The sequence below is a fragment of the Marmota marmota genome, unplaced genomic scaffold (genome assembly GCF_001458135.2).
Source record: "Marmota marmota marmota unplaced genomic scaffold, marMar, whole genome shotgun sequence".
Classification (NCBI taxonomy): domain Eukaryota; kingdom Metazoa; phylum Chordata; class Mammalia; order Rodentia; family Sciuridae; genus Marmota; species Marmota marmota.
This window is the reverse complement of record NW_026000229.1, coordinates 18,331,231-18,347,514: the sequence shown is the minus strand read 5'-3', so window position 1 is coordinate 18,347,514 and position 16,284 is coordinate 18,331,231. Positions and strand designations below refer to the sequence as shown.

At 40.6% G+C, this 16,284-nt stretch overlaps 1 protein-coding gene across 8 annotated transcripts in view; it reads left to right on the top strand.

The window, feature by feature from the left end:
• Tln2 (talin 2) overlaps nt 1-16,284 on the top strand; it is a 395,739-nt gene that overhangs the window by 273,827 nt on the left and 105,628 nt on the right. For 7 of the 8 annotated variants that reach the window (XM_048793709.1, XM_048793711.1, XM_015480591.2 and 4 more), the window contains 7 exons: nt 656-823; nt 1,867-2,161; nt 4,787-4,953; nt 9,082-9,210; nt 10,239-10,352; nt 12,344-12,457; nt 15,352-15,486. In XM_048793709.1, the coding sequence (XP_048649666.1) occupies nt 656-823; nt 1,867-2,161; nt 4,787-4,953; nt 9,082-9,210; nt 10,239-10,352; nt 12,344-12,457; nt 15,352-15,486 (1,122 nt within the window). The remainder of the gene's footprint in view (nt 1-655; nt 824-1,866; nt 2,162-4,786; nt 4,954-9,081; nt 9,211-10,238; nt 10,353-12,343; nt 12,458-15,351; nt 15,487-16,284) is intronic. The other variant, XM_048793710.1, reaches the window with a different exon arrangement.

Below are 16,284 nucleotides of genomic sequence, written 5' to 3'. Positions count from 1 at the left end.
TCCCTGACCACAAGGCTACAGACGCTGAGAATGACTTATGTTCAGAGCATTCCTTGGCTCTTCAGCTGTAGGTTTTGGGGCCAGCTATTTGTCTGTGCATGTCCAACATTGCCCTCTGGAGGCAGAGATGTGTCTGACTTTCCAATGATAACTTGCATCCTTGTGCAAAGCAGAAATCCAAAAGATAAATTTTCAAACTACAATGAGGCATGATGACTTGGAGGTCATGAATTATAACCTGCCTATAGCACATGGTGTTTGTGGCATCTGAGTATATTTTCAGCTTCTCCTAGTCCACCACATCAATCATATATTCAAGAGACATTGTCAAAACCAAGTGTGAGATAACTGTTTGGATGTGAATCAGTGGTTGAAATAAAAATCTTTCCCTTGGATTAACCCATTTTAGATTTAAACCTATATTATTTAACGGGTTTAGGAAGAGACTACGTAATTAGGATACAAGTCCTTTTCCTTAATTACTTCTAGGAAAAAGTTAACATTTCAAAAAAAAGTGAAAAGAAATTCTTAAGTGCTGAAGGAAAAGATCAAATGGAATTTGAATGAAATGTTTAGGTGGATGCCACATATTTTCAGGCTGTTAAGGGGTAAATAGAAAAAAATTACTGAATCGTCTTTTATTCCCTATTTTTAGGATGTTTTGATGAGTTTGGCCAAAGCTGTCGCCAATGCTGCTGCCATGTTGGTGCTGAAGGCCAAGAATGTTGCCCAAGTGGCTGAAGACACTGTCCTACAGAACAGGGTGATCGCTGCTGCCACTCAGTGTGCCCTTTCCACTTCTCAGCTTGTGGCATGTGCCAAGGTAAGCCAGCTGGCATCTGCAGCCCTTCCTACCACATGCCACACATTCTGGTGTCTTCTTCTTTTAGGTGTTGTGGTAGGATTTTAGTATAAGCTGCTGAATTTATCATTTGTGCTTTTTTCAATTCTTCAGGCAGTTAGTCCTTTTCTCTAATCCATGTCTTTGCAAATGGCTCTCTCCCCCAGGGCATTTTATTTATAGTGCACAGGAAGAGCCTTTTGTTGTATGGTACAGTGTTAGGAATGGGTTCAGAAATAATCCACAGCTCTTTGGAGGGTCCTTTCCATACTGCAGTAACTGAGTGAGGATGTGAATTGTTCTAGGCTATATTCACTCTGTTTTAGGAATCACATCATTAAAGCTCCCTGGCAATCCTGCAAATTAAGTATCATTATCCCTCATTTGTTGAGGAAGAACCTGAGTTAGTAAGGTGCTTTCAGCCACAGAAGTAGAGACAGACTACAGTATAATTCGGGGCCATCTGATCCCAGATGCCCTTTCAACTCCACCACGTGTATTCTTTTCATAAGACAGGACCCGGAATGTCTCATACTATGTAGATGTGTGATCTTACAAGCCTGGCATTTCATATCTTGTGGGAGGATTTGAGCATCAATCTAGGGGTGACCCCAGTGGTTTTCCTGCTTGCCATGGCTACCCTGATGGGATCCACAAATAAGTAACAAAGTTCCAGGTACCTCTGGAAAAATACAGTTCTTTTAGGTAGTCATTTCATCTTGGGCCAGAAGGCTTACTTCAGAAGATCCTAAGAAGAACGTGCTATAATTGGTAAATATCAGAAATCTCTATGGAAGTAGTAATCCAAATTTGTCATATGTGACTAATGAGAATGTAAATTAGCAAGACACTAAATTCCCAAAGTGTAATAGTGAACTATAGGGAGACACAGCAGTAAATTAGTTGATTCCCTGGTACTTGAAAAACTCAAGCCCAGGGCACAAAGGAACTCAAGGGAGATGCCAGCCACACTGGGGACCAGACATCACCTGCAGCATCCAAATCCCACTTCTGTCTCCCTTCAGGTGGTGAGCCCCACCATCAGCTCCCCCGTGTGCCAGGAGCAGCTGATTGAGGCAGGGAAACTTGTGGATCGCTCAGTGGAGAACTGCGTCCGAGCCTGCCAGGCAGCCACTGGGGACAGTGAGCTCTTGAAGCAAGTCAGTGCGGCAGCCAGCGTGGTCAGCCAGGCCCTGCATGACCTCCTGCAGCATGTGCGGCAGTTTGCCAGTCGAGGAGAGCCCATCGGCCGCTATGACCAAGCCACCGACACCATCATGTGTGTCACTGAGAGCATCTTCAGCTCCATGGGTGATGCTGGTGAGGCACATGGCTATTGGTAGATGAAGGGGTTTGGGGCTCCCTTATGGTGACAATTATCCATAGGATAAGTAAAAGCTACTGGACTAGCAAGAGCAAGTTCTCATCAGCCTTAGTCTGAGACTTCCTTGTTGAGGCTCTGGAAAAGATAATGTGGGACTTCTAAAATGCTCGTTTATAGCCACAGTTACAGACTTGTGCAAAATTAACCAGGTTTTTATTGTAATTTGGATTCACAGTGAAACCCTTATGTTTTAAAAATGTACATGTTGCATATAGTATGGTAAAGTCAGAGCAGCTACTGAGGAAACAGAGACAAGGCATGTAATGTAGAATTGATCAATTGATCCTACCTATAGGTCCCCAGAGAGTCACCCCAGGCCATGCAGGGTCATGGCGAAAAACACCAGGGTGGTCAGGAAGCAGAGAACAGGAGCAAGGGGAAGGCCCACACTGCAGCCTTTATTGGAGTTTCCTGGAGTGATGCAAGGCAGGACATAGCAAGCAATTTGGTCTAAAGCAAGTAGGCATGCTCTAAGTCACAGAGGTATTTCATTAGGGTACCAGTTACCTGCTACCTGGCCCCAAGATGAATAAAGCAGAGGAATATTGTCTTCTGGATCTGAGGGCTAGAGAGGGGAAGTTTAGCTCTGAATTGGTTGCTTTGCTGAGTCAATTTAAAAAATATATGTAATATACCTTTTCAGTATTTAGTTGAAAAGTAAATTAGACTCAGCCCTTCTATGCCCTCTAAATGCCCAGAATTGACACTTAGCAATATGGGTTTTTTAAAATAAATTTTATTGTGTGTATTTAAGGCATAATCATGATGTTAAAATATACATATATAGTAAAATGGTTACTACAGTGGACAGATTTTCATATTCGTTATCTCACAGTTACCCCTCCCACACCCACAAGAGCAGCTATAACCTACTCATTTAGCAAAACCCCTGACCTTCCCATAGTTATGTGTGTGAGGAAAAGAGGAGACCGCCTTACTGTTTATGTAAGCAGAACTGTTACATATACTATTTATAATCTTTTTATACTTAATATGTTTTAGAGACTTTTTCATGTTTATCTCTATGTTAATTATTGGAGGGCTTGCTTTTACTTAACCAATTGTATTTTAATGGACATTTAGCTGATATCCAAGTTATCTTATTGTGCTGTTACTAAATTAATACTACAGTAAGCATTCTTATAGTTTACTAAGCATACCTTAGTTTACTTTGGGGGGTATGTATGAAGGATAAATTTCTATCAGTGGAATTGCTGGGCCATAGGTATGTCCTTTTTAAAAATTTTTGAAATTTATTTCCAAAAGGATTTATAGTTGCAACCTATCAGTATTTTGTAAGAAATATGTTTTCCTACTTCCTCCCCAGCAAACGGTAATACTTTAAAGCAAAGGTTATTTTTTCTTTTTTTGAAAATTGTAATCTATATCCTTCATAAATGATTAAACAAAATAGGAAAGTGCCACACAATTGGATTTGTGTGTGTGTATCTTCCAATTTGGGTTTTTTTTTATATATATATATAAGTGTTTTATTTTGGAATGCTTCCAGATTTGAAAAAATAAAGAAGTTGCAGAGGTTTCAGAGTTCGACATACCTTTCCATTTCTCCCATTTCTAACATCTTCCCTAATGACAACATCTTCCCATGACACATCTGTCAAAGCTGAGAGATAAGCACTGGCACATTACTGTTAACTGTAGCCAGTATTTGGATTATGTCAATTTTTTTCACTAATGTCCTTTTACTGTCCTATGATCTAATCCAGGATACCACACTGAATTTAGCCCATTTTTATGTTTAGAAAAGCTTTTTTCTTGCCCCTTAACATCACAGTGCTCCTGCATTCTTCTCAGTTGAACTTGACTCAAGGGATAAGTCCTTTAATGAAGTAGTTTTATTTTTGATGTTTATTATTTCACCCCTTCTACTTCCAAAAGGAAGCTGAAGTAGACCTCAGTAAAATCACAAGGACAGTAAGACCCAACATTTGGAAACTCCGGGTCCAAATCAGTGCTGGGAAGAAAAATGTGAGCAAGAAGACATTGATGGAGACACTGGGCCAAGGCATCTCTAGTACTTGAGTCTGACAGTATTCCTACTTGGGAGGACCAAACAGCAAAGAGTGGGCTATGTGCTGTCATAGTCATCCAGTCATAGGCAGATGCAAATCCAAAATTTAGAAATAAATTTTACTTATGCTGATTTCTCAGAGTTTATTATAGGGGCTTTTGTATAAGTGCCTCTTGAAGTGAGGTAAACAGTGTTTTCTAAATAACTATTTACTAAAAGTAAATTCATGTAATTTTGTTTCCTGCCCTCTCTTTATGAAGTGCTCCTCTTTTGGCTACTTGTGTCATGTTTAGCCTTCATAGTTACAGGTTGAACTTGGATGTGTTTGGGGAGTACTGCCTTGGGAGCAATAGGGAATATTTTCCATTCTGGCTATACTTCGGGCCCATTGCTTAGGAGCAGAGTATGGAGGTTCAGTTCCCTCCATCCGTCTTGTCAGAGGAGTAGAGATAAGACTGTACTGACCTCTGAGCTTGTACCCATTTTGAAAGGCAGCCAAACAGCCTGCATCGTCTGTCCCAACCTTTAGGTGAGATGGTGCGCCAGGCCCGGGTCCTGGCCCAGGCCACTTCGGATCTTGTCAATGCCATGAGGTCAGATGCAGAGGCTGAAATTGACATGGAAAATTCAAAGAAGCTCCTGGCAGCAGCAAAGCTATTAGCTGACTCCACTGCTCGCATGGTAGAAGCTGCAAAGGTATGATATTGGATTTGTTGATTTGAAAAACAAAGACTATCATGTTAAGATTTTGAAGGTACCTGAAAGATGAAGGATGGTCAGTTGCATTCCTCTTTGTTTAAAATCTAAGTGGCTTCATAACATTTAACCTGGGTTAGGTGGTAAAGGAGGATGTTAAACATGGACAGAAATTCTTCAGGGGACAGGAGATGACTGAGCCACAGACAGCAAAGTGCCCTGCTCAGTGAGGGCTCTTTTTGCAATTGTTCCTCACTGCTGGCTCATTGCAAGTGGAACCTGGAAATTTTCAGCAGTGAATTCACCTATAATGGCTTTCTTTCTAGTCTCAATGTTACCTTGCCCTCCATTGACTTCTCAACTAAACTGCTATCAAGATTTTGCATAATTGAGTGTTTCTAACTTCACTGTACTTCAATTCCCAGGAGCAACCTAAAATGTTACACAGCTCAAGTATCCCATATCCAAAATGCTTAGGAACCAGAAGTGGTTCAGATTTCAGAGTTTTGTTTTGTTTCAATTTTGGAATATTCTCAAACAGTTTACTTGTTGATTGTCTCTTATCTGAAAATCTAAGATCTAACTTTTTTTTCCCCTAAGATCTAACTTTTGAGCATCATGTAAACACCCCAAAAGTTTTAGATTGGGGAACATTTTGGATTTCAGATTTTTGGATTAGAGATGCTCAACCTGTGTAAGGGTTTGAGTTAAGAGTTGTCTTTGTGCATTTTGACAGCTATGCTGTAGCATGATGCTTCTAAAATCCAGTTATTCTTAACCAAAGGTCTCTTTCAGAGCTTCCCATGAAATATTATAATTCATATGCCTTATTTCCACCTCCAGAGGTCCTGACTCATAAAATTACTGGTGAGACCATGTGTGTGAGAGTTCTACAGGATATCCCATTGTGTACCTCTAAGTGAGAACTGTTTTAAATAAAATGGCCTTATTTCCTCTATGCTTTATTATTATGCATCTAGCACACAGAACTTCTGTAACTAATAGAAAATACAAATAAGTATAGAAAAGAAATAGAAATCACCTTCAACTTCCTGCCCCAAAAAGAACATTTTTAATGTATCTGTACATGTAGAAGATTCATTACACAATTCCACATCTCATCCCATTTGCCTGGCTCCATAGCTCACCTAAGTTTGTGAATTCACTTAAAATGTTTTGGGATGTACAGAAGCCATGTGCAGGACCTTTCTGGACTGAATTTGCCATTGTGCCCCCTGAAGGACAGAGATCATAGAGTTAGCTCCAGGGAAGGGGAAGGAAAGACCTGGGGAGAGGCAGGGTCTGCACTTCCTTCTCTGTCTCTGTTCCCTGTTGCAGCCACAAAGCTCTGCTTTTCACCACCCCCCTTTTAGCCAAAAATATGTTAGGGTTTTGTATTGTGGTTCATTTTTCTAAATGTTTTATTATTTTTCCCCTTCTAAGTCTATAAGTAGCTATTTCAAATAAGCCCTCATATTTGCAAGAAATTATTAGCTAGAATGTGAAAATCTAGTCAGTCCCTTATTTTACACATTTTGAGAAAATTAAGCTCAAAAAGATAAAGCCAGATGTCACTGAACCAGGACTAACATTCATTACTTAATGTCACTGCTCACCAAGCCAATTCTCTGAATTTACCAAGTTGCATAAAACTTGTTTCTTCTAATGATCTATGATTTTTTGATAATATATGTTAGTGGGACAGTGTTGGTTTTGTAAATTCATTGTACTTTTAGTTAAAATTCACTGTCTTCATAACAATATTTTAATATAATTTTTTTAGAAAGCTAAAGGACATTTAATGGTTAGACTTCTGAAGTATATATTTAGTACACAGAGAAAAATATTTTTTAGTCAGTAGCTAATATTTCAAGCTAATATTGGTCTGCCACATTCCATATACATCATCAAAAAACACATTGCAGCCGAGCACGATGGTGCACATCTATAATCCAGGCTGAGACAGAAGGATTACAAGTTCAAGGGCTGGAGATATGGCTCAGTTGGTTAAGTACCTCTGGGTTCAATCCCCAGTACCAAAAAAAAAAAAAAAGACATCACAGAAGAAGGTATAAAGCATCAGTGTGTAGTGCTGAAATGTTTGTTTATAGCTACTCAAAATACAAAATTGGGTATTCAAGGAGTGGCTTAAAAAAATACCCAATGACCAGAGTAAAATGAACTGACTTCATAAACTTGCAAAAGAATACACAAGAAGCCCAAGCAATCCTTTTACACATAGTTGCTAGAAACTCAAAATCAAGACAACTAAAAGTGGTTAAGTTAGTAGAAAGTCCTATTCAAGAAGATGGCCAGACCAGTTCCTTTCAGTAGGAATTACTATAACTTTTATAAAAGATACCAGTTATGGTAACTTTGATGAATTAACCATGGGAAAACTTAAGACATTCAAAAAAATTGATTTTCAGTAAACCTATGGGCTTCTCCCTGCTGTCCTGCCTACCTTGCAAGCAAGTATTATTATCCTGAAGTCATGGAAAAAGGCTGTTGGTCTATACACGTCAAGTGCTGGTCACAAACATCCAGGTCTTATGAGAAAAATCTTGATCGCTGCATTTATTGTGGGTGCAAAAGGAAGGCTGCACCTGCTCTAAGTCTTTGTGGAGTAAAAATGTATCCCTTCTTCATTATATTTAGCCTTTTCCTGCTTCAGAATCCCACACATCTAAATAGAATCCACATAGGTTCTGAGGACATGTCCAACTAAAGTAATTAAAGGGCTGTAGAACTAGCCGAGGGACACATGTTATAATTCATATGCCTTATTTCCACCTCCAAAGGTCCTGACTCATAAAATTACTGGTGAGACCATGTGTGTGAGAGTTCTACAGCATATCCCATTGTTCTACAGCATATCAGGACCATGTTATGTCAGGTTAAGGCTGTTGGGTTTCTTTTCCTAATTCAATTGGCTACCAGCTTTACTTGCTATGTTCTCCGATTCTGACTCTCCAGCAACATAATTTCTAGGCTTGGTTTTTAACCAGTGTTTCCTTGAAGTCTTTTTGGGGGCACTCCACCGTAACCCCTCTCCTTACCCACCCCCCAACATTCCCTTCATCAGGCCATGTATTTTTACTAGAATCTTCTTCACCTTTTACATCTACCTATTCTACCAGATGTTTCAGCAGTGATGTGAAGATGTGTGTCTGCCTTGCCAAGTGTCATAAAAATCTCCTTGAGAGAGGTGGAGAAAAGAGACTTATCTGAACATCTTTTGGGTGAAATTTTTTAATCAATACATAATTATACATATATATGTGGTACGGTGTGATATTTCAGTACATGTATATGATGTTAGAATGACCAGATCAGCATAACTGGCATATCTATCACCTCAAACCTCTATCATTTCTTTGTGCCGGAAATGTTAAAATCTTTTCTGCCAGCTATTTTAAAATATAGAATTAATGGTCATCAACCACAGCTGTCCTACTGTGCTATCTTAGAGCATTAGATGGTTTTCCTCCTGTCCAATTGCATACCTGCACCTGTAACCCACCCTCTGTCCATCCACCTGCTCTTTACACCTTTCCCAGCCTATGGTAATTACTGCTCCACTCTCTTTCCATGAGAGCAACTTTTGACACAATAGTATTTGACACAAAGGATTTCAACTCAGTAAAAAGAGATTTAAGAAAAGTAAGTGATGCGGCACAACTCTCCATCCTTGTAAAAGAAAATTTCTGTGCCCTTTACCTTATATATAAACTCCAGACTGGAGCAAAATGTATTCGTTTTTATTTAAATTAATATTTAGCTGATAAATAAATATGTTTTAATGGAATAACATGTGATATCTTAATGTCTTTTAAACCATGGTTTTCAGATCACAAGGTAATTTGTATGGATGACCAATACCTGTAATCTCCAGAGTTTAATTATTACCATTGGATACTGTTTAGCTATGCAGATTTGAAACATCCCCCTGGTGAATATTTTGGGTCATAAGGGGAGACATCCTAATCATAAAGATGCTTGCAGCATTTGGCTTTTCCTTCCACATATTTTCTATTACTAGAAAAAAGGAAAATTGGAAGCATGTGTTTAGTGACTGTGTCCTGCTGTCCCCTGGACCACTTGAAATCTTTATTTTCACATTTACAGGGAGCTGCAGCTAACCCAGAGAATGAAGACCAGCAGCAAAGGTTGAGAGAAGCTGCCGAAGGTCTCCGGGTAGCAACCAACGCTGCTGCCCAGAATGCTATTAAGAAAAAAATTGTCAACCGGCTGGAGGTTAGGAAAAACACTGGCTTTCAAGGATGCCATTTTAGATTGTAAAGATTTATTTGAAAAAATAGTTGAATCAACAAAAAGCAATAGCCATATCAGAAAGCTAAATCAAGGTTAACAGTCTTATCAGATAGTGTAGTTATTTTAAAGGCATTGACACAATTTGAACAATTGTTGTAGTTCATGGCTTCCAAAAGTTAAAATCCTTTCTAACTCTCAGAAATAGAATGCAGGCTTTTTTCTCCAGGCCAAAGTGTGATTCCTCTCCCCACCCCTGGCATTAAAGGATGCACACATTCACTGAAAATGTTGATATTTTGGGTAGGCAATGACTTTTTACATGGCTTCCCATAGAAAATATGGACATTGAAAGACCAGATGGAGAGTAGTTTTGGGTGGACAGGTGTGAGAGTAAGATGAAATTTTTTTTTTAGTATATTCTGACAAGAGTTGAAATAGTTATTGACAAAAACTATGTAGCAAAAACATCATTTCTCTCATGAATTTACAAGGAGACCCTTAGGAAAATGGGGTGGGAGTAGAAGCTGAGATCATGTCTCATAGGGAATCCCTCCATTTATGATCAGAAGGAAGAAAATTAGACTTGTGCTTGGAAGGAGAGGAGATAGTAACTCATTTAACTACCCTGGTGGCACAGGTTTCTGAGTTGAGGCCTCCAGGTGCTGCGAAAGGAAAGTCCTAGACCACTGCCTTGCTCTACATACACAGTAGCCTGGGGGAGATCTTTTTTCCCTAGGGAGCTTAAGTTTGATACTGCTGCTTATCACAGTCTTGGGATTGTCCTTGTCTTTTGGGGAAAGACAAACATCATAACTTGAGCTTTGGGTATGGCTGTCTTGATGCAGGGAGTACAAACCCAGGGCAGATAATGGGACAGGATGAGGTTGGGATCTCAGTGGCTTTTCAAAGGCAGACTGTTCTTGGAGCTCCATGGCTTGAAAGTGGCAGGATGTGCACAGGTGACTCTGCAATTGCAAACCCAGCCTGACCTGTTCCACTCTGCTCTACAGGTTGCTGCTAAGCAGGCTGCAGCTGCGGCCACACAGACCATCGCAGCCTCTCAGAATGCAGCTGCATCCAACAAGAACCCTGCAGCCCAGCAGCAGCTGGTCCAGAGCTGTAAGGTGAGATTCCACCATAGGTGGCCCTGATGGCGTTAGAATGACAAGCCTCCTGGTGACTGAGAAAGGTCCAGGCCCCTGATCCAGTTGGTTCAGCTCCACATTCCAGGTGTACCCCCGTCTGTCCATTAAGTGGATGGGCTGTGTTTGGAGGGAGAATATAAATGTTCTCCCTCACCCTCAGTATTGCATTTCTTTTGTCTGCTTTCTTTTCTTTTTGAGAGACTGAATCAAGGAAAATCAATGAGGAGACCATTTTAGAGCTCTGAAATAGTAATGAGGTGCTGGGTTTCCGGAGTGCCTCTCTCTTGGCGGGCCTTCACCTTCAGCCGTTACTCATTGTAGCCGGGTTGATTTCCTGCTTTCTACTAATTCCACCTTGAGGGTTTATTTCATCCTGTCTGAGCTCCGTGGCATTGTGCTTTTGTGCTTTGTTTTGTCACCCATTTGTCTCTTTTCTTCCAATATTCGGGCCTTGATGCTATGTTGAGACCAGCCTACTACAAACACCTTCGTTCCCTTCTCTTCAAGGTCAGGCTGGGTTTGCAATTGTCCCAGGGAGCTGACTCTCCCAGGACATCTCTGAGTGGTTCCAGGCACAAAATCCACTGGTAGAGTCACTGCCCACAAGCCAGCAAGATGTCTGGCTGGAGTCTCCTGAAGGTGTGATCAGCAAGGGCTGTGTGCTGAGGTTATCAGAGCTAACTTCCCTTTCTCTCCTTCCTTAAATCTCCTCTGTAAAATAATGATTGGAAGGTGACACTGTTTCTACTGTAGAGAGCCTTCTGTTCCTGATTTCTGTTCTCAGCCCCCTGTTGGGGATCAGATGTGTTCTAGAAGAAAGAACATGAGCAATGTGCTAGGATCCTGGGCTTACTGTGCTTTGAACTATGCGGAAACAGAGGGGTTTGTTGAGAGTGAGGCCACTGTTGGGAGGGGGGTTGTTTCCTGCTCTGGGCTCCATTCAGTAGCCCGCAGGGATGGGGAAATGGCTTGTCCTCAGGGGGCAGGTGCTGCTCACATCCAGGGACATGCCACAGGATGAGCCTTCTCTCTCTCTCTTGTAAAGATCCTGAAGATGCTTGGTCTCTGAGTGTCCTGCCAGGAAATGAGAGGAGTGTCATTTGTCAGGTTCAGGTGGAGAAGGGAAAATGGACCAAATTACTGGAATTACTAGCCCTGGAAAGGGCCTGGAAAACTTTCCATGGAAATATTTTTTTAACCCTTGCTGAAGCAGGTTTTTGGAAAAGATGTGTCATCAGGCCAGGATGCTCTGGACACCTTTACCAGCAATGATCGTCTGTGGTGCTGAGACCTCTGATGCCTGGCTCTTCAGAGGGGACAGAGGCACAGAGAGAATGGAGGGCTTATCTCCTAAGGCCCTGGAGAAGGTTACCATTTGGCAGTCCTGCCTTTCCATTGCTGCTCTTCTCTCCTTTGCTCTGGGCTTTGAGCTTTCCACATTGAGAAATAACTCATTAGAACTTAGAAAGAGGAGCTATGGCCACATGAACGCTGGAGTACAGAATGCATGCCTACAAAATAAGAGGCCAGAGCACTTAAAGGTGCTGGTAGCTGAGAAATTCTTGCACTTTCTTCTCTGATGAGACCATAAGACTTCAGTTTAGTTACCTGTGAGTCATGTCATTTTTTGAATTCTGATTCTACAATCCTAATGACCAGGGCGGTGTGTGTTGTAACTAGGGAAATTCTTTTAATGCTTCATTATGGAGAATCATCTTCTGCCAAACATATCAAGACATTTGGGAACCACAGGGTAGAGTGTGTGGGGAAAAGAGAACCCAGGAAATGCGACTCAGTGTTGGTGAAGATTCAGCTAGCTAATGTGCTATATGAACCCAAGGCCTGGGACTGGCCTCCCCTTGGAGTGGGTATCACATCCAGAAAACAAGCCACCTGGGTCACTTTCCACCCTCTCTTGATAGTTCCACCATGCCACCTGTGCTCAGTTTCTATCTCCTTGCTTCCTGTAGGCAGTGGCTGATCACATCCCTCAGCTGGTCCAGGGGGTGAGAGGGAGCCAGGCTCAAGCAGAAGACCTTAGTGCCCAGCTGGCTCTCATCATCTCCAGCCAGAACTTCCTCCAGGTAACCTTGGGATCACCTTGGTTTCACTCAGAGCACCCAAATGGGGAGGATCTGACCTTTGTCCTTAAGAAGAGGAATAAGTGGACCCCACAGCCTTAGCTATGTCTTGACCTGACCAATCTCAGTAGAGGTAGCTTTTGCTTAGCAACGCAAAATGCTAACATACAGGGAAATTGCCTGGGGAGGTAGTCCATGATTCACTTTTCTTGGGGATATCTTATTTATTTCTCCTTAAAGAGAAAAACGAAACATATCAGGTTACAAGTTGTATGAATAGCCCAGAACCGGGTATTGCTTTAGATTTCTAGAATGCCTAGTGCTGACATTTCCAGACCAAGAAAACACAAGTGGTGAACATAAGCTTCTCCAAAGATGGGATTGACTGATCCTCAGGTCATTTTGACAGTTGGTCAGGATTAGCAGTTCTTGTGGGGTAAGGGATAGATCCATTTTAAGGAAAATTGAATGAAGTGAGAATGTTCAGTCATGGGGAATCTTCATGTTACATGCTGCTTATGTTCATATCTCTCTACTTTATCAGCACTTTTTCTTTAATTATATCTCAAACAGCTGATATGTACTATATGAACCCAAGGACCTGGGACTGGCCTCCCCTTGGAGTGGGTAGCACATCCAGAAAACAAGCCACTTGGGTCACTTGCCACCCTCTCATGATAATTCCACCAAGGCAGTTCAACATCTCATCCCTTTCTAGTTCAACACACAGTTGTAGGATCAGTGTGATCCACCCAGTGGGTGATTTTTCCAAATGCTATAACCCCAACAAGCAGAGATGGAATATAAATGTTTTTATTTCTTCATGTTTAACTGCACAGATGCAGAGTGTGTGTGTGTGTGTGTGTGTGTGTGTGTGTACACATATGTATATGAAAATGTATTTTAAATTGCAATTCATTGCATATACATCCTTTGTGTTTTTCCTGTAACACATGAGCATTTTCTTTTATTTTGAACAATCTTCCGTCATATGCATATTCTGTGTTTAACTGTTCTCCCATTGTTGGACATATAGATTATTAACTTTTTTGCCTTTATAAACAACCTATTTCTGTGCTCAAATTTATGTTTCCTTCTTGAATTGCTTTGTGAGGGTAAATTCCTAGAAACAGGTTTGCAAGCAGCTTATTTAATTTTTTGGAACATTGAGACTTATACTTGCATCAATATTTGTCTTTTTACTAGAGATCCTGGAGCCAGCTGTGTGTGCTGTCCACACCTTGCTACTGACAGGACTGTAGGGTGTGTAACGGAATAGTGTAGATGTGTTCCTGGTTCCATTCTCTCTCTGCCCTGTTTATTTCTTTTCTTTTGTTATTTTAACATTCCTCTCATAGACACTTAGATCTTTATGAGAAAAAGGCAAGGTTAAAATGAATAGAAATAGAATTGACAGGGGCTGGGGTTGTGGCTCAGCGGTAGAGCACTTGCCTCTCGTGTGAGACCCTGGGTTCAATCCTCAGCACCACATAAATAAACCAAATAAAGATATTGTGCCCATGTATAACTAAAAAAACTATTTTAAAAAAAGAAATAGAATTGACAGATGAAAAAGTTTAGACATTTTAAACTTTCTTCACATAAAAAATTGCCTCTCCAGAAGATTGAACAAATCTACATTTGTAACTAATATTATATGGACCATACTTTTTAATACATCTTTTAGAAGATGGAAAGTTAAGCACTTGAGAAACATGTTTTTCCAGTTTTTTCTACAAAATTCTTTTTGGTTTTGTCGGTCTTTGGTTTTTACCTTGTTAAACATTTTTTCATATGCTTCAGTTATTTGTTTTATGTGAATTGTTCATGCTTTTTTAAAAATATATATTTTAGTTGTAGATGGACAACTTTTTTTTATGTACCTTTTTTTAAAGTGGTGCTGAGGGTTGAACCCAATGCCTCTCCCATGTTAGGGGAGTGTTCTACCAGTGAGCCACAGCCCCAGTAGACTCATTCTGGTTTTTCTTGTAAATTCTCATTAAGTAAAGAATTTAAGTCAAAGAGTTAAGGAATCTTAAAAAGATAAGCTTTTTTCCTTCATAGTTATAAGCTGGCACTTAGATTGTTACAACTTTTCTAAAGAGAAACATTAAAAGCCTTTGATTCAGAAATTCAGCTTTAAAAATTTATACATTGAAGGTTGTAAATGTATGCAAAGATTTAGCTAGAAAGACATTTATTATGCCATTATTTATTAGATTGGAAAAAATAGAACATGCCCAAGAGCAAGAATTGAGAAATATTAACAGATGTGTGCAGTGGAATACTATTAGCTAATGAAAAGATAAAAATCTTAATTGAGATTATAAATAGCATGATCTTATTTTTTAAAACATGTACATGCACACAGATTTCCATGCATAGTAAAATTATTTTGTTTTATGAAATGTGAGGTTATTTTATTTGCTTCATCTTACTTCATTTTCTAAATAATCTATTGGGTATATTTGAAACTCAGAATAAAGAGCTATTCCAAGAAAACTGTTGGATAAGGAACTCTTTGAAATCAGTTTTAAATGAGAATTCAAGCAACTCTCCTGATTTTGCCTCCCCTAACCCCTCACAACACATACATTTTTGTTATTGTTAATATTCCTAGATTGTTCTGCCCTGGAGTATCTGATTAGGTGTGGTAATTTGTAGGGTGAGGCAGGGAAGTAGCTGGTGATTAATTTTTTTTAATTTTTATTCTAATTTGTTACATATGACAGCAGAATGCATTACAATTCATATTATACACATAGAGCACAATTTTTCATATCTTTGGTTGCACACAAGGGTGAAGTACGTCTGGCTGCCATGGAGGAGGCTCTGTCAGTGGGTCTATGCCTCTTGCTGCCCAGGTGCTGTCTTACTTTCTTCTCATCTGTCCACAGCCTGGAAGCAAGATGGTGTCCTCTGCCAAGGCTGCGGTGCCCACTGTGAGCGACCAGGCCGCAGCCATGCAGCTGAGCCAGTGTGCCAAGAACCTGGCAACCAGCTTAGCCGAGCTGCGCACCGCCTCGCAGAAGGCAAGTGGGGCTCTCAGCACGGCAGTCAGCTCGCCAGGAGTGGGGTTTTTTGTTCCTTACTGCTGGAGGGTCATGGTGCTGCCCATGGCCTGAGCACAGCTAGTCCTTAATATGTATGATCTGGCACTTAAATTGTTACACCTTTTCTAAGAGAAGTTTAATAACATCTTGCTTGGGAGAGCTGTCCAATCCATTTGCAAGAGCATTAAAGATACCCTATGGGTTGGCTTATACTCTGCATTTAAACTGTCTCCCAGAGTTAGTTATCACCTTCCAGTTACAGATGACTTTTGTTGAACCATTTTAAATCTCATGCTTCCTCCTGCTGCTCCTCTGTTTTTCAGTCTTGCAGGAAACTGGTAGTCATCAATGTCTTGGTGCCAGGTGTATTGTAGGCCAAAATAAGTGTACCTAGTCATCTTTCTGCTACTGTGTTCGCCTCTGAAATGTCTTGGTTCCAGGTGTATTGTGGGCCAAATACAAAATACCTGAAAGAATCAACTTAAAAAGGGGAAAGGCTTATTTGACTCACAGTTTCAATTTCAGACATTTCAGTCCATAATTACTTAACCCTGTCACTTCAGGCCTGTGGCAGCCCCATAGGTTATGGCAAGAGTGTATAGGAGAGGAGGACTGTTTGCCTCAGGGTGTCTAGGAAGGGACTGAGACCCCAACATCCTCTTCAGAAGCTTGTACCCCATTATCTAACTTCCTTCCACTAAGCCCCTCTTCCTAAAAGTTCCACCACCTCTGTATTAGCTTTGTTTCGCTGTGGACAAAATACCTGACAAGGACAAC